At 41.1% G+C, this 18,501-nt stretch overlaps 1 protein-coding gene across 1 annotated transcript in view; it reads left to right on the forward strand.

Annotated features, from left to right (window-relative positions):
* Positions 1–18,501, forward strand: part of GTF2F2 (general transcription factor IIF subunit 2) — a 136,336-nt gene that overhangs the window by 61,356 nt on the left and 56,479 nt on the right. The window contains exon 5 of the mRNA XM_070471201.1: positions 10,259–10,340. Coding sequence (XP_070327302.1) covers positions 10,259–10,340 — 82 coding nt within the window. The remainder of the gene's footprint in view (positions 1–10,258; positions 10,341–18,501) is intronic.

Here is an 18,501-nt window from a genome sequence, read left to right on the forward strand (position 1 = left end):
ATGGACCCTTAGGTTGTTCCGTACCTTCACAACTGTAAATAATGCTGCTGTGAATATTGGGGTCCTTGTATACCTCTTTTCAGACTAACATTTTCTCTGAGTATATACTCAGAAGTGGAATTGCTGATTCGTACAGTGGCTCTGTTTCTAGTTTTTGAGAAACCTCCATACTGTTTTCCACAGTGGCCGCACCAGTTTACCTACCCCCAACAGGGTATGAGGTTTCCCTTTCTCCATGTCCTCACTCACCAACATTTCTAATTTGTGTTCCTGTTGGTGATAGCCAACTTTGAGGACTTAAACAGTGTCACTGACAGGTTCTTTTTCTGACTATATTCATTGGTTAGGCCCAATGCCTAACCAAATTTTAGCAAAATCTTTCTGCTGTATGGTGATGCTAATCTTCCACTGTCTGCATTAGGCAGAACTTATTACAGGCCAATGGGAATTCTTATCTGCCAACTCTTGATGGGAAATGAGGTCATCATCATCAACGTGATTGACACAGAATATGCCAGAGATATTTTCCTGCCATAAGGAAGTAGAACCTTACCAAGAAGATCTCTCTCTTGGTTGGAAGATAAAAGATTTGGTAATTCCCCTAGGCTCAACAGATCACTCCTTTATGAAATTCAGACACTCCTTTTCAAGGAAAAGGGATGAAGCTGCCTTTATTAAAAACATGGGGTTTTTGGTTCTTCATTCTCTGCCTCTACCAAATCTTTTTGGTTATTTTCACCTGCATGCATTAATTCCTTTTTTTCTTAAAAAAAAAAAAAAAGATGATTTCTTGTTGCTGCACTAAGAAAGAGAAGCCAGCTACAGAAAGAGCAGCAGCTATTAATTTTTACTTAAACCTGTCTGTGTCTCTGCTGTGAACTTCTCCGTATTTTTTGAAACTTATTAATCTGGGTCTCTCTTCTTCACTTGAATTTGACACCCATCTACTTGATCTGCAGTGATATCTTTATCTGTTCATTTTCCAAAATCTGGCTAACCTTTGGCCCTCTGACTTTCATGTCCTCTGATTCCTTTTTGGCTTGACATTCCTATACCTTTCACAAACTGAGCTGTTGTGTTTTTTTTTTTTTTTTAACGTATGTGTTTCTTGTTTTTCATAGCCTCCTGTTAATAGCATTGAATGTGAGAAATACTCATTTTGATACTCGACTATAATTATGTTACTTTAGTTTCTTTTTGGTGTTGAAAAATAAAGGAGACAGTGCTACGTATTAACATAGTTTAAGAATTGCGTATTAACATAGTTTAAGAATTGCGGATTTTTCTATGTTAACCTAATTCTGTTTAAATGCCAAAACTTTAGTTTTGTTTTGAAATATGAAAGTTTTCTGCATTAGATGTTGTCTGGTACTGGGCTTCATCAGCACAAGTACTGTCTCACCCAGCTTGTAGAGCTGACTGACCGCTGTATCTCACCAACTATGCAGTGTCATGTCCTCCTGGGACTCATTCACTATAGCTTCTGGCAGAATGGTGATGTGGATGTGTAATTCCAGTCAGAGGAATAAGCTTGTAAGTGTTTTACAGTAAGCTTGTAAGTGTTTTACAGTGTTGAACTGAGTCTTCAAAGAAGCCCAGGAAACTGCTGCTTCAGCAAATTTTTAAACCCCACTTGAGAAGTATAGAAAAGATTAAAGAGCTTTGTGTCAAAAGGAGCACAGATAAAAATGACAGACTAAAGGAGAAGTTCTGACAAAATTCCATTCCACTGTTTCTTTACTTTTCATTACAAAGGTAATCTTGAAAACACTTTACAAATCATGCTAATTCATATTTTAAATGTACTTTGGGAGATGAGTGTTGCAAGGAAACCTGAGTTTTATAATTCTGTAAGCAAAAGTCATTTGAGTTTTTAAAATGAGTGTGCTCTTTTTTTTTTTTGAAGTGCAGACTATGCATTATTATTCACTGGAAAATTTTATTGTAACTAGATGAGCAAAGCATTTCTATGAGCCATCAAATGAACACTGAAATTATATTATTGTAGAAAACTCATTTTTATAGTGCAATTTGGCAAAACAGAATTTTGCCTTCTCTTTCAGAAGGAGATGTTTTAAGTTAATAATCATTGTCTACAATCTCAAAATGAGGGGCATGACTTTGAAAAATTGTAACGTGAATATTGCTGTGAAATCAGGGACCAAAAGAGTCCCTGCCCTCAAGTGCTGTCCCTTACCACTGTCCCTCGTGTTACCATCTTCTCTTCAGATTCTCCTGTGTGATGAGATGGGTGGGGGGAGGTAGGGGATTGGGGGGCCTGAACCAGCAGGACAGGATATTATGGTTCACAGGGGGACATGGAGTTTCTTACAGAGAATAGAATGATTGTAAATCAGGGATGGAGAACTCTTATCATATTCTTTACATCTGACATTTCTGTTATCGGGGTGTGTCTTAAAATCATGGACTTGTAAAATTTTCATGGTAGCGTTTTGTCTTCCTTGGTGGCACATAAGATAATGGTGAATATTACAATTGATGGCATCTTAGATTTGATGACATATTTGAGCAGTTCTGTAAGCTGTTATCCCCACACCACCAGGAAATTCAATTAACAGAGAGACAGGGAAAGGTGAAGGTGTTGGGGGAGAGGAGGAGAGAAGTATCAGGGCAGCAGTTCTCAGCCTTGCCTGCTGCATATTAGAGTTGTCTAGTGAGTGTGTAAAAACACCTCTTGCCCACACAATGCAATTAAGGTAGAATCTCTGAGTGTGGACCCATTAGTTTTTAAAAATCTCCCCAGGTGATTCTTAGGACCAAGCAGAATTGAAGAACTACTATATTCAGGAAATTGATGAGCTCAGTAAAGCAAACTTACCTCAAAGGAGTTCTTAATGATGAGGGCATAATTTCTCCTCTGTGGTTATGAGGATCACTTCTTATTAAAGGATCTTGAAATTTGTAAAGAACTAAACTAGTGTGTGGTATTAGTAGTTACTAAACATGGTGAAGAGAACTGGGGTTATTGAGGATGAAATTAATAAAACTTGAATCATATTCAGTGATGAAAAAATGTGTCATCAGATTGTCTCTTAAGTATTTTGTTAATGTTATCTCAACTATACTACAGGCTTTCTTAAGTACAGGGGTCTGTATTTTTCTTCTTTTGTACCTCTCATCACACCTTGCACCATGTTTGATACTATTTACCTGTAATGCAGCCCTGTGGTCAAAGCCTTCTCCTGGAGACTTAATCTTTCCTGGAAGGGTTTGTTTTTCTATTCATATAATCATGGTTGCTGTTGTTCTTGAATTATTTCTAATTTCTAGTGCAAGTGGATAGCACCTTTTGATGCAGGTTTTACCAAAACAGACTATTTCAGTACTATGATTTTCTTTTTCATTTATTATTATAAAACAGTATTGCTTCATTTTTTCAAATGATAGTTTTATTTCTGGGTTTTATTCAACCTCTTATTCTTAAAAGCAGCTTTTAGGTTAGACGTCATGTCTGTTTATGTACATCATACCCATATCTGTATTTGAGAATTTATACTGATGAATTGTATATATATAATTATACATATTGTGTATATTAATTATGTATAACAAGCAAAAAGGAAACTTATTGTAAAGTGTAGGAGGAAAAATAACTTGTGAACTTGCTTCATAAACATTAAAACACAAATGTTTATTTTTAAAATGTTGTTCACTAAGTTATTTCTTTGATCAAAAGTTTGTTATGGCTTCTGTAGACCCATAGAGCAGTCCAGACTCCTTTGTACATTTAAATCATCTGTCTTTGATTTTGTACCTTAGGTCACACTTTTCTTTCTTCTCCTGGGCAGCCAGTCTTGTCATTCACAGATACTCTTTGGTGAGCATTACAACATCCCTTGTATAGGAATGTACAGAAACCTTCCTTCTCCCAGTCCACAGGGGAGAAGTTGAAGAGCAAGTACTATGAATGAGGAAACTGAGATGTTTTCTGATCCTAAGTCTGACCCTCATAATTATGGTTTTAGTATTCGATTTAAAACTGGGAACTCCCAGCTATTCAGGCATGTTTGTAATTTGAATATCACTACAAGAAAACACGACATAACATAATTCAGCAGGATACTTAAATGGCTGCTCATTATGTTGCTTTTGAAGTAATTAATAAAATGCTCTGTAGGCTTACTGAAATCTGAGTATGATCTTTTATTCCTAAAATTCCTGAATATTAAATAGATCAGAACATCAATTCACAAATCTGAATACAATTAGAAACACCTTCTTAATAATGCAGGGATCGAAACTTTGCCCAGCTGGTTTGTTAAGATGCCAAGTAGCTTGTATTAATAGAACTTACCCTAACCACAGGCAGAAACTGCTAGGAAAAGATCTTAAATGAGAACAGTGGAGACTAGCAGGAATATGAAACAATAGTTTACCTTTTAAATGCTCTTGATCTCTTGAAATACTCTTCTTTAGTCCTTTTCCAGAGGGGACAGACACAGGTGTGAGGTAAAGAAGAATCCAGAAAGTAGCTTCAAGGCCTCAAGGATGAGCCCAGAACCTTGACTCTAACCTTGTCTGTGTTTTAACTTGAGTTGGCAGTGCTCTTAAAGGCCTCCATGTTGAACTGGATCCAGAGTGGTCTCGTGGAAATGAACGCCTGTAACTTCCTGATGCCCAACGTCTTCTTAACACACTGCTCTCATTACTTACATGCCAATGTTAATAGGCACCCTTCCTGCTTACCTGTCACTTTAACTTGTTTAGACTAGCCAGGCCCTTAACTTGTAAAAAGTGCCAGTCAGTCGTTTCTCCCGGGTTCTACATCATACTGTGTGTTAGTCTCAGTCATGTTCGACCCTCTGCGACCCCATGGACGATAGCCCGCTGGGCTCCTCTGTCCGTGGGATTCTCCAGGCAGCAATACTGGAGTAGGTTGCCATTTCCTTCTCCATCATCATACAGTGAAGTGAAGTCGTTCAGTCGTGTCCGACTCTTTGCGATCCCATGGACTGTAGCCTCCCGGGCTCCTCCGTCCATGGGATTTCCCAGGCAAGAGTACTGGAGTGGGTTGCCATTTCCTTCTCCAGGGGATCTTCCCGACCCAGGGATCCAGCCCGGGTCTCCCGCATTGTAGGCAGATGCTTTACCTTCTGAGCCACCAGGGAAGCCTATCATCATACAGTAGTATATGTCAAACTGAGATAAAGAGTAGGAAGGTCTAGCTTAGAAAAAGAAGTTTGTGTGATTTCAAGTCCTGGACAGCTTCTCAATGTTTTCTCTTTGTTGTTCCCAGAAAGCATTTTTCTCTAATTCCTACTCAAAGAAAATTTAATTATATCTAGGTCTTTTAGTAAGTATTAGGGCAAACAAAATAGATGTTGATGAAACAATAAGACATCCCCAGTTGGAAGGAAGGGCCAGTTTTGTTTTGTTAATTTTAGTGAAAGAGAATTGGAAGAGATCCCAGTGACTTCCTTATGCATATGGATGCCGAGACCCAGAGATGTGAAGTAACTTCTCCAAAGTAACTCCGCTGTTTAGTGACAGGTTTAGAACTGGGATGCTTCCATTCTTGTTATAAGAATGCACTTTGTGTAACTTTCAGTTTTTTTCTGAAACTAGGTGGCAGTATATAGATCAATAAAATACCATCACAAAGGTGTGTGTTCATAGTCATGAAGATTCTTTGGGCTGCAAAGAGCAGAAACCAGTAAGCAAACTAGTCTAGCTCAAGAAGCGGGGGAGGTGAGAAAATTTAGAAGAGGTCCTGGAATAGTTCCCAGAATCTAAAGAAAAGTTGAACAAGCGGCCAGGCCTAAGGAAAGATAACCCTCATAAACGATAATAAATTCTACTTAGTACAGTAGAATCCCACAGCCTCTATGGAAGGACCAGTAGTCCTTCCAGTAGTTAAATTAAAAGGTTGGGAATCATGATAATAGAACGTATTCCTACTGCCTTAAACACTTTAAGACCCACAAATGTACATTTGGTCACCAGTGTCCACGTAGGACAAGGCCTTTGCTGTCACTGCAGGATGCTGATTATCTGATTTCCCTTTCTGGTGGAAAGTAAACCCATAATTTAGTTTAGATTTTTAATTTTGGTTTCTTGAAAAAGGAGCAAGACTTTAGACACAGTGAGACGATACAAATGTAGAATCCTTCTAGACTTTTGTTTCTCTTCTAGTCTCTAGTCACTCCAGTACCTAATCTGACAGGTTTTCAACAACTTATCTTTAGATCACATCTTGCTGTTCTTTAGTTGCTCAGTCGTGTCCGACCCTCTGTGACCCCATTGGCTATAGTCCAGCCAGGCTTCTCTGTCCATGGGTTTCTCCAGGCAAGAATACTGGAGTGGGTTGCCATTTTCTTCTGCAGGAGATCTTCCTGACCCAGGATCAAATCTGCATCTCCTGCTTTGCCTGCAGATTCTTTATTACTGAACCACCAGGGAAGCCCATATCACATCTTACAAAGCATTAAACTTAGTTTTCTTAGAAAGTCTCCCTCCCCCATACTCATAATTAATAGGATTATATAATATATAATTAAATTGCATAATTACTAACAGTAAAACTAGCATAAACAAGTTCTAGCATAGCTTGAGCAGAAGTGTGTGGGAGTAATAGAGATTAACCTACTACCCACTAGTGTATAGCAAGCTCTGGGCATCTGTCATTATATTTAAGAGGGAAACTGAGAGCCTTGGTAATCTAGAAGTGGGTTAAGTGGAGGCCTAGCAGAAGTGCTCCTTGTGTGTTAGGGTAGTTTATATACCTGTCTCATACCAGCAAGCCCCCAGAAAGTAATCTGGAAGCCACTAGGTAGAGGTTGGGTCCCTGAGACACTTTCCAGGGGCCTGGGAAATCAAAACTATTTTCCTAATGATACCAAGCATTTTTGCCTTTTTCACTCTGATTTTCTAAGCATTTTTCAGTTTTCATTTCTAGTATGGTTAATATCAGTAGATAAAATCCACATAAAAAGTTCTTTTGGATCCTCACATTTGTGAATGGCTGCACTAGACTCTGCTCCTTGAGGTCAGGAGCCCTCATATTTCATATTTCTGTTATTTCATATTTCTGTGTTATTCCTGATGTGTTGGTATTATTTTTTACATAAAAGGCACTCAGTAAATATTTTCAAAATATATGAAAAAAGCTCATTTTTCAAGTATTTATAGTCTTTCAAATTGAGCCAACAAATAATTTTAAGTCAGGGTTCCTGTATTAATGAATATGATCTGTAATTAACAGCAGTGATGTGCAAGTGAGTGCTTTCAGCTGTCTTAAAATGTAATATGTAATAGCTTTCCCCTGAAATCTTAAGTGGTGTTTTAGAGAAGCAGCACAGTTTAGTGGAAAAAAAAAATGAAAGCATGTTCCTGTGAGGTTTTAAAAGTGTGTGATGGTTTCATATCTTGCTTAGGGGGCTGTATTATAAGTAAATTGTTTTTTTTTTTTTTAATTTTATTTTGGAAGAGAGGGGAAAGGGCAAAGAGTGAACAGAGATGTGGCCTTATTTAAGAGCAGCCAGTTGATGGAAATTTTCATTGCTGCTGCTGAAGAATTTTCCTTTCACTTGAGAAGCTATTTTAGATTTGAAAAGAAAATATGATGGACAGGAAATCGTGGTTTGGGGAAGTGAATTTTCCTACTTTGAGTGACCTTGTTGGAGAAGAGTGATGATGAGTGGCGGCCAGGTTAAAGCAGGTAGGTGCTTTAGATGCCTATTACTCTTTCAGGTATCATAAGTGTGAAACGTCTTCAGCAGAAGCTTTTAAATAAAAATTAAATTCACCCTGTCCACCCAAGAGTGCTGTGCTGTGCTGTACTTAGTCGCTCAGTCCCTTCCGACTCTGCTGTACAGGTTTTCAGCAACTTATCTTTAGATCACATCTTGCTGTTCTTTAGTTGCTCAGTCGTGTCCGACTCTCTGTGACCCCATTGGCTACAGTCCAGCCAGGCCCCTCTGTCCATGGGGATTCTCCAGGCAAGAGTACTGGAGTGGGTAGCCTTTCCGTTTTCCAGGGGATCTTCCGAACCCAGGTCTCCCGCATTGCAGGCAGATTCTTTATCAGCTGAACCACCAGGGAAGCCCAAGAATATTGGAGTGGGTAGACTGTTCCTTCTCCAGGGGTTCTTCCCGACCCAGGAATCGAACCAGGGTCTCCTGCTTTGCAGGCGGATTCTTTACCAGCTGAGCTACCAGGAAAGCCCCCACCCAGGAGTAGGTACTGCTAAATAAGTGGGGAACAGTCACAGGTGGTATTGAAAGGTAACTTTTTAGTATTCAACATTAGTAAGCACATGGGTATGCAACTAAATTATCTTTGGAGACAGTATTCTAGATTTAAAAAGGATTAATTTATGTTTCAGTAGTGAGCTTTTCTCATGCATTTAAGGCCCTGTAGATTGGAGTCAATCTACAATCTTGTGATTGTTATGACAAGAATCATTCTAGCTTGAACTTTCAGCTTCAGTGGAGGGCCATGCTTGAATAGAAGATTTGTTTTTGCTTTAAGAAAATTCAAATTTTAGTCTTACTGAATTCATTAGTAAGGACATTACTTTTAGAATTTAAATTTAATATGAAATAATTTCAGCCTGCTTATTCTTCCCTTCCTGCCATATTTTGGTGTAAGGTAGACATGCTTCTCATCATCACCCTTTGCCATCGTCTGTCAGCCTGTACCTTGAGGTTTGTGCTTATGTTGCATTGCATTACTGTGTGTTTGCAGTTAGTACTTGGGGGCCGTAATAAGGAGTTACAGGATTTTGGAGACAAAAACCACAAAAGATCACCATAAAACTTTTGGCGTGTGGAAGATCTCTTGTATGGATATGGATATGCGGGGCCTCTGTTGCTGCGTACGGGCGTCTCTAGTTGCAGTGCTCGGGCCTCTCACGTGGCGGCTTCTCTTGTTACGGAGCGCGGCTTCCTTAGCTGCGGCTCTCAGGCTCAGCAGTTGCGGCACTGCGGCTCTAGAGCGCATGGGCTCAGTAGCTGTGACGCACAGACTTAGTTGCCTCGAGGCACGTGGAATCTTCCCAGACTGGCGATCGAACCGATGTCCCCTGCATTGGCAGGTGGATTCTGAACCACAGGACCACCAGGAAAGTCCGGAAAATTTTTCTCATATAAATCATGTGGGCGTGGTTGCATCTGCGTTTTACGTTTTGGTCAGTTTATCTGTTTGCCCAGTGAACTGTGTGCTTCTTGAGGACAGTACCGCATCTCAGTCATCTTCGATTCTGCAGTGCCTAGATGGTTCCCTTTGCATGGTAGGCACTTGGTTAATGTTTGTGGATTGTATGAGGTCATTGGCCCTCCAAAGATGGATCATAAATGCATTGCTGAGGAGCCAGAGGAGTTCCTGAATCTCTCCTGGGTACTTGGGTGAATTCTCTTAGAAATATGATTGAACTGTAACTGTTCCTAACCATAGTCATCCATTTCCAGACTGCAGTAAAGCTGGTGCCACCGTGGGTCAGTCATATATGCATTATCAAATAAGATGAGATCTAAAGTGACTTGGTGCCTAGTAGGCACACAGTAGTAGGTGCTAACTTTTGTTTCTCTTGAATATTATATCAGTGTCACTGTAAGAATTCTTACAGTGGGAAAATTTTTCTTTCTGTTGGACAAATATTCATAGCATTTAAAAGCTCTAATTTTACCACACCCATATTAATCATTTTGCTAAAAATAAAAGAGCAACTGGCAGGCGGAACTGGTATTCTATATAACCTAGGCAAGAACCTGACTAGTTTCACAGTATTTTTTAGGCTAGCTGTTCTAGTCACAGTGTATTCTAGAATTTTGTTTTTTGCACATATATGTGTGTGTACCCACGCATTCAAATAACGTGTTATGTATATACCTTTGATTTAGTGCTTTAGACTGTGTTTTCAGAAGTTACTTCTCTGTACACCCTTCAAAGATGATATAGCCTGTACACCCTTCAAATATTTATTTGATTTTGTGCCTTTTTAAGCTACTCTCTTTAGAAAGAGCTAAGTGTATAAAAGCTGTTATTGGCAAGGGGCTGCAGCAGTCTGTAAATAAACCTGAGAGGAGCCTAGTTTTTTACTATCTACGAATACATTTTTTTTTTTTGCTATTCTGATCAGTGATACTACTATAAACTTAAAAATATTCCTTTTGTTTCCTTGATTTATATTTTTGACTATATTTGTGATCAGTTACTGTGGTTAGTATGTCAAAATACAGTCTTGAAAATGATAAATGTTACCTAAATACATTTGTTAATTTTTTTCTTTCCATTTAAGATAAGCTTTCACTGGAAGGAATAGTGGTACAAAGAGCTGAATGCCGACCTGCTGCCAATGAAAACTACATGAGGTTAAAGAGGTTGGTGTTTTTTAACTTTAAAACTACCTGGTGTGTTTTTTTTGTTTTTTGGTTTTTTTTTAGAATTGAAATACATGTATTAGATTGCCTATTGACTGCATAAAAACAATGGTTATTGTTACAAGTGTTTTCTTCAAAGCTTATTTGTTTTTTAAATGAAATAAATAAGAACAAATTTTTAGTTACAAAATAAGGAAGTCATGAGGATGTCATGGGCAGTGCTGACTATAGTTAATAGTAGTTTCTTGCACATTTGAAAGTTACTGAGAGAAGAGATCCCAAAGGATCTCATTGCAAGAAAATAATTTTTTTTTCAACTATGTTTGCTGTCAGAAGTTAGACTTACTGTGGTGATCCTTTTCCAGGGTATACACTTGACTGAATCATTACCATGTATACCTGAAACTAATACAATGTCAGTTATATTAAAATTAAACTCAAAAAGAGTTTCTTTAGTAAGGGGACTTTCAGAACCTAGGCTGTTGATTTGGGTTGTATTAAGCTACTTTGTTACTATAACCTGGAATCAAAATTTGTCTTTTTCTAGTTGTCCTTGTAAATCTTGATTCTCTAAAGACATGTTTACAAGATCTTTGCACCATTTTATTTTCAAGGGCTATAATTTTCCCATGATGAATGTATATCTCAAATACTATACACTAAAAAGCAAGTATAACCGGTTGCTAGAATACCATCCTTTTTTCTTAGTCTACAAAGAACTTTTATAAACTATTGCCTTGTTGGAGATTTTGCTTTGGTGTCCCTCCTCCACACTTTTGGACGTGCTTATTACCCTTTTGTAATTCATGCTTAAAGGTTATGATTGCAAATTCTTGGTACTTCAAATTTTGTGACTTTCAAAGAGGCAACAATTTTTTAAACTTGGAAGAAATGTATAGTACTTGTTTCATAATTTATATTGAATATATTTCAATCCCCCATATAGTCTTGAATTACACATTTTTAAATTTACCCCGTACTTAACTATGTGAAATAGTAGTGAACAAAACAAAAGAAAATCTCTGCCCTCATGGTGCATACATTTTAGAAGGTTGTAGCTGCACTGAACTTGTAGTTGGGCTCACACTTCCAAGTGGCAGCCACAGCCCCTCTGAATATCCACATTGACTGAACTGGATCAGCTCTCAATTTCACATCTTTTAAACTCCCCCACGCTGCCCCTCTCAATTAGATGGGATGTCTGTCTCTCGGGAATGAAACAGAGACTAGTTTTCTTGTCCAATAACTCTTCTAATTTCAGTGCCTCCCCAGGGCAAGGGAAAGGATGACAATCAAAATGAAAATTTTTTAGAACAGTAAATAACTTTGGCACACAGGCAGATGTTCCTCTTTGTTTTTAGCCTATAAAGTTTATTATGTAATACAAGTCTTTTTGAGAATTTATCTTCTTCAAATAACTACTGAACTTGGAAAATGCAAAATCTGATTACTCAGCTCTTTGCCAAAACATTTTTCTGTGGTCTTAATTTTCTTTAAAAGTTTCTAAAGATCTCTGGTGATCAGATCAGGCAAGTCATCTGCTGTGTTGTGAAACAGCTGCTTTTTTCTTACCAAAGAAGACATTAAAATTGTTTAGCCTTTTGGAGTACGCTGAAAGACCAGCTATCATATAGTTCAGTTTTGTCAGTAACTTAAGGAAACAGGGTAATTCAGGAGATGATAATCATGTGAGTTTCATAAATAGATGCTATATGACATAAGTCTCGAAGCCTGAGACTTTTTTTGACCAAGTGGGAAAAGATGGGAGTAAGAACTCTTTAGACACAGGCAGGCAGGCACAGAGACCTGGGGAAAACATCAGGGAGCCATGTAGGGACCTGTGTGTGGTTCCAAGCCTGGAATGTGGGTTTTTTTCGATCAGAGCAAACAGCCGCAGCCTTAGGGCCTTCCCTGGGGGCTCAGTGGTTGGGAATCTGCCTGCCAGAGTGGGGGATGTGGGTTTGATCCCTGGCCGGGGAACTAAGGTCCCACTTGCCAGGAGGCAGCTGAGCCTGTGCAGCACAGTGACCGAGCCTGCGTGGCCTGGAGCCCGTGCTCTGCAACAGGAGAAGACTGCAGTGCGAGGCCCTCGTGCCGCTCCTGGAGAGGAGCCCCCACGCACGGCAGCGGGAGAAAACGCGTGCGCAGCGGCCACGAGCCTGTGCGCCACAGTGGACCCTGTACAGCCAAAAAACTTTAAATGTTTAAAAAAGAAGCAGAAGCTCCAGCCCTTTTTTGAGCTCTGAACTTAAATATCCAAAAGCCTGGTGGGAAGTCCAGTTGACATGTTTCAAAGATGTCAAAAACTGAACTCCCAGTCTTGCCCCCCCCCCCAAACCCGCTCTGAGCTCATGCCAAGTCTGTCCTCCCATTTTCTTAGTCCAGAAGCCCTGGTTACATTCTTGACTCCTCTCTCCCACCTCACATCCAATGTGTCAGAAAAATCTTCCTGAGTGTACCTTCTGAATATTTCACACCTGCTGTCTGACCATTTCCCAGCACCCACGTGATCTGCCTTTGCGTCTCACCTGGATCGTGGCCAGAGCCTCCTAGCAGAGTTCCTGCTTCCACCCTTGCCCCGCTGCTGTCTGCTGGCCGCGCAGGAGTCAGAGCAGTTCTTGTAAAACCTGTCAAGTCTTGCCGTTTCTTTGCTCCTCTGTCACTTGCAGTGCTTCCTATGTTACTCAGAATAAAATCCAGTCCTTGCAGTTGTCTGCAGGGCCCTCCACGGTCTGCCGCCCTTCTCTCCCCCTTCTCCCCATCTGAACCTGCTCTCTCCCTCCCCTAGCTCACTCTGCTCTGTCCACACCAACCTCTAACAGCCCAGAACTTGCTGTCTCCCTCCGTCCACACCAGCCTCTAACAGCCCACTGGCGCAGGCACACTTCTTTGCACCGGATGGTCTTTCCTGCCTGGAGCACGCTTTCTCCAGATAGCTTCATGGCTCGCTTCCTCATCTCTGTCAGGTCTCTTCCCAAATTCTGCTGTTTCAGTGAGGCCTGCCCGACCACTCTGCTTACTTCTATGCTTGTGTGCAGCACGTATTAACCTAATGTAATTTACTTACTGTATGTATTGCCAGCTTTGCCCCAGTGCAGTTTAAGCTCCCATGGTTTGTTTTTTGTTTTATGTATACTTGCTTTTTGTTTACTCATGCACACGCACACACACCCTGAGTGTCTGGAATAGTTCATGACATGTAGTAGGTAGACAGGAAATAGGTGTTGAGTGGATAAATGGCAGGAGAGACGATTAGAGTCTCCTGTGCTTGTTAGACAACTTGTTCAAGAGTCACATGTGGTGTGGTAAGAAATCTGGACTTGATGTGCTATTGCTATTGAGGAGGCACTGAAGGGTTTTAACCAGGATGGGAAGTGAAGGGATTGTGTTTTAGAAGGGTCATTCTAGCCACGGCTTCCCCGGCGGCACAGTGGTAAAGAATGCCTGCCAATGCAGGAGACACAGCAGACTCAGGTTCAGTTCCTGGATCAGGAAGATTCCCTGGAGGAGGAAATGGCAACTCACTCCAGCTTTCTTGCCTGGAAAAATCCCATGGACAGAGGAAACTGGAGGGCTACAGTCCATGGGGTTGTAAGGAGTCGGACACGGCTGAGTGAGTGAGCACACAGACATGCTTTCTGGCCATGGTGCAGAGACTGAGACCAGAGAGGCAGGTTAGAGGCTGCTGTCATAGTCCAGGTACAAGCATCGGAATGACTCAGCAAGGTGGTTCTAGGCCCAGGGAGGTGAGAGACTAAGTTTGAGGATGTTTGGAGGTAGAGTCGGCAGGACTTGATAAACTCATCTCAAACTTCCCGAGTTGTGGGACCGGGGCTTTCTCCAGGCCCAGACTGATTGTGCTGGCTCTTCTGTTGTGACCAAATGCATGTCCTGCTGTGAGGCTCAGACTAGCTCTCTACCACCCTGTGTAATATGCTCACGAAGGCAGAGGGGTAGAGACGCCCTTAAAATTTCAGTCCGATTGACAATTTATGTAAAAAGTTAAAGAAGCAAGAAGTACTTAAACTTAGGAAGAGTACCAGTGGGTAAATTACCAAAACAGGAAAGTAAGCTGAGCCCTAAGTCGTAGCTTGTGTATTTTGTTTATCATTAGTCAACATATTCAAATTCCTTCTGTGATCACTGGAGAAGGAAATGGCAACCCACTCCAGTACTCTTGCCTGGAAAATCCCATGGATGGAGGAGCCTGATAGGCTACCGTCCATGGGGTCGCAAAGAGTCGAACCCAACTGAGTGACTTCACTTACTTACTTACTTAACTGTGATCACTAAGTTAAGACTCGATTTTAGAAAAATCACTAGATAATTCTTCTTGCTCTAGAGAGTTTTCCATCTTTGAACCTCATGAAAACACACAGAGAGGATTATCTAAAGACATTTATTGACAGTGCAGTGAGGGAGGAATAGAAACGTGGTGGCACTGCTGATGTCAAGTGGAAAGCCAGATTGCCAGATGTGGGTGCTATCGAAGCGGAAGTGTCTGAGACAGTCAGCACCCAGTATCTCAGGTGTCCTGGACTGGCTATCTCACACACTGACTCAGAGTTTTTTACGGCCCTTTTTTCTTTCTTTGGCTGTGCCGCGTCTCTGTTGTCCCGTGGGCTTTTCTCCACATGCAGCGAGCGGGGACTCCACTTGGTTTGCGGTGCCCAGGCTTCTCACTGCGGTGGCTTCTCTCGTTGCACCGCGCGGGCTCTAGGGCCCTCGGGCTTCAGGAGCTGCAGCACGTGGGCTCGGGAGCTGTGGCTGCCGGGCTTAGTTGCTCAGAGGCATGTGGGACCTGCCCAGATCAGGGATCAAACCACGTCTTCTGTGTCGGCAGGCAGACTCTTTACCACTGAGCGACTCGGCAAGTCACGGCCTTCTCTGACTGCCCTTGAATGACATCCGGGCGTTTCTGATCGTCTGGCTCCCGTCTCACTTCCTGGCTTCGTTTTCAGCTCGTCTCCTCTGCCTAGATGCCCAACCGTTGCAGCACACTCTAAGGTTGTCTTCCCAGATGCACGAGGCTCCTGTGCGTTTTATGCCTGTGTGACCTGTTGCATCCTTTCCCTAGAACACCGTAGCTACCTTCTGCCAAGAGCCTTTAAAAGCAGCCCAGGTGGCACCCAGAGAAACCTCGTGGCTTCCACTCCCCCGTCCAAGTAGGATCTGACCCCGCCCTTTCCTGTGCTCCCCCGTTCTGTTCCTCTTCACTGGTAGTGTATAAATGTCTGCTGCTGAGGTGTATGTGGTTGCATTTTCTACAGCATTACAAACTGCATAAGAACAGAGAACGAGAGCTTTATTTTTCTCCCTTTCCTGTCCTTTTTCCCTTCTTCCTTTCCTTTTTGTATGTTCAGCACTTAGCATAGTACTTTACAAATAATAGATATCTGGAAGTATTTGCTGGGTTGAAATGGATTGAAATAAAAAGGGAAAGCAAAACTAGGTGCAGAAACATGGAAGTCAGCCGCATTCAGCTTCTTTGTTTAACTTCTGCATGTTTATGTCACTAATTGAGCCAAAAATCCTTGTCTCAAAAGTTTTTATTTTTAATTCTTTCATTGTTTGTGGGTTTTCTTCAAAAACCTGGTAAGAAAAGCCTCTCCCTTTGGGAACAGAACACTGGTTGCAGAGGGGTTTCACTTCTCTGCTAAGACTCCAAACAGCAGGGAGCATGTTGTGATTCACATTCTCTCCTGGGGAGAACTTATCTTGCTGTATCTGCCTTGTCTTGTTAGGAGGAAAGCAGAAAGGACCCTCTCACTCAGTAGATCTGTATATAATTTGTGGGGAGTGTAATTCATGCCCAGAGAAGGATCTGCAAATAAAATTTTTGCCTAACACAGTAACAGCACCAAAGCATTTTCTTTCCACCACATTTAAACTAGTCCTTGGAGTTTTTACTTTTCTCCATATATACATTTCATAAAGATTAATTATTTTATAAATGATTTTTCTTATATTTTAGGATGATGATCTTATAGCCAGGTCCCTTTATATTTAAAAAAGAAGTACAAGATGAGTTGTGAATAGGATATGCTGAGTGCTTAGTCGCTTCAGTCGTGTCCGACTCTTTGCGGCCCTATGGACTGTAGCCTGCTGGGCTCCTCTGTCCATGGAATTCTCCAGGCAAGAATACTGGAGTGGGTTGCCATTTCCTTCTCCAGGGGATCTTCCCCGCCTAGGGATCAAACCAGCGTCTCTCAAGTCTCCTGCATTGGCAGGCCGGTTCTTCACCACTACCACCACCTGGGAAGCCCTATAAATAGGATGATTATATAATTAATCATTTAAAACCGGATGCTTTTTTCTTTTTAATTTATTTATTTTAATTGGAGGCTAATTACTTTACAGTATTGTAGTGGTTTTTTGCCATACACTGACAGGAATCAGCCATGGGTATACATGTGTTCCCCATCCTGGACCCCCCGCCCACCTCCCTCCCCACCCCACCCCTCAGGGTCATCCCAGTGCACCAGCCCTGAGTGCCCTGTCTCATGCATCGAACCTGGACTGGCGATCTACTTCACATATGATAATATACATGTTTCAATGCTGTTCTCTCCAATCATCCCACCCTCGCCTTCTCCCACACAGTCCAACAGTCTGTTCTTTACATCTGTGTCTCTTTTGCTGTCTCACATATAGGGTCATTGTTACCATCTTTCTGAATTCCGTATATATGCGTTAGTATACTGTATTGGTGTTTTTCTTTCTGACTTACTTCACTCTGTATAATAGGCTCCAGTTTCATCCACCCCATTAGAACTGATTCAAATGCATTCTTTTTAATGGCTGAGTAATATTCCTTTGTGTATATGTACCACAGCTTTCTTACCCATTCATCTGCCGATGGACATCTAGGTTGCTTCCGTGTCCTGGCTATTGTAAACAGTGCTGCGATGATCGTTGGGGTACATGCATCTGTTCCAATTCTGGTTTGCTCAGTGTGTATGCCCAGCAGTGGGATTGCTGGGTCGTATGGCAGTTCTGTTTCCAGTTTTTTAAGGAATCTCCACACTGTTCTCCATAGTGGCTGTACTAGTTTGCATTCCCACCAGCAGTGTAAGAGGGTTCCTTTTTCTCCGCACCCTCTCCAGCATTTAGTGTTTGTAGACTTTTTGACAGCAGCCATTCTGACCTGTGTGAGACGGTACTTCGTTGTGGTTTTGATTTGCATTTCTCTGATAATGAGTGATGTTGAGCATCTTTTCATGTAAAACAGGATATTTTTAAGAAGGAAGGTAGGCCTAACTAAAGAGAAAGCCACACTGAGACAACAGTATAAACTGTCCCAGATAAACTGGGATGTAAAATGACCCTTACTGTGAATAGCCTGGATAAATTAAAATGCCAACTTTAAAACAAGAACTTAAAGAGTCAAATAATGAAAGTTCTGGCAGTTAGGAAGCATATACCACAAAATCTAGAATGTTCAGGTATGGCTGAACATAAGCTTGATGTGAGTCCCAGTAACCACACAGAGTTGGGCATATGACAGTGTTCTTTTCATGTTTAAATGTATGTCTACATAATATTAATGTAAATTTGTATATAAAGTTTCTTAAACAGTAATATGAATAATAAACTAAAATCAGTTTTATAGAAAAACAGTTAATTGTTAATAAAAATTGATGTCATAGAAGTAATTCAGAGTTCAATAAAGATAATTTTATGACCAGAGAAATAATAGTATTGGGTTTTAGCTTTCTGGTGGTCTTATTTGAAGCACATTTTATTGAATAGAGTTTTTGACAAATACTGAGGTTAATGGTTAGTATACTAGTTAGATGCTTGCATTTGTGTCAGAAAATCCAACGCCAACTCGCTTAAAAATAAAAGACACCTCTTGACTCACATGAATTGAATCCAGTGGCACTGTGCACTTTAGCTGCAGCTTTCCTTAGGAGTTCTCCGTGTCACCAGTATTTTAGCTCTGTTCTGATTTTTTTGGGCCTGATTTTCTCCAGCTCACCTGTTTTCAGACTGACCTTTCTCTGGGTAGCAAGACGGCCACTTGCAGCTCCCAGGATCACCCACCTCTTTTTTCATGATGAAGCCCCAGGAGCTAAGTGACTTTGTCTTCAACCAACCCTTCACTTCCTTCCACGGGCCACCATGGACTCTGGGTTTATCCTGGAACCAGTAAATGTGT

Source organism: Odocoileus virginianus, chromosome 8 (genome assembly GCF_023699985.2).
Source record: "Odocoileus virginianus isolate 20LAN1187 ecotype Illinois chromosome 8, Ovbor_1.2, whole genome shotgun sequence".
Lineage (NCBI taxonomy): Eukaryota > Metazoa > Chordata > Mammalia > Artiodactyla > Cervidae > Odocoileus > Odocoileus virginianus.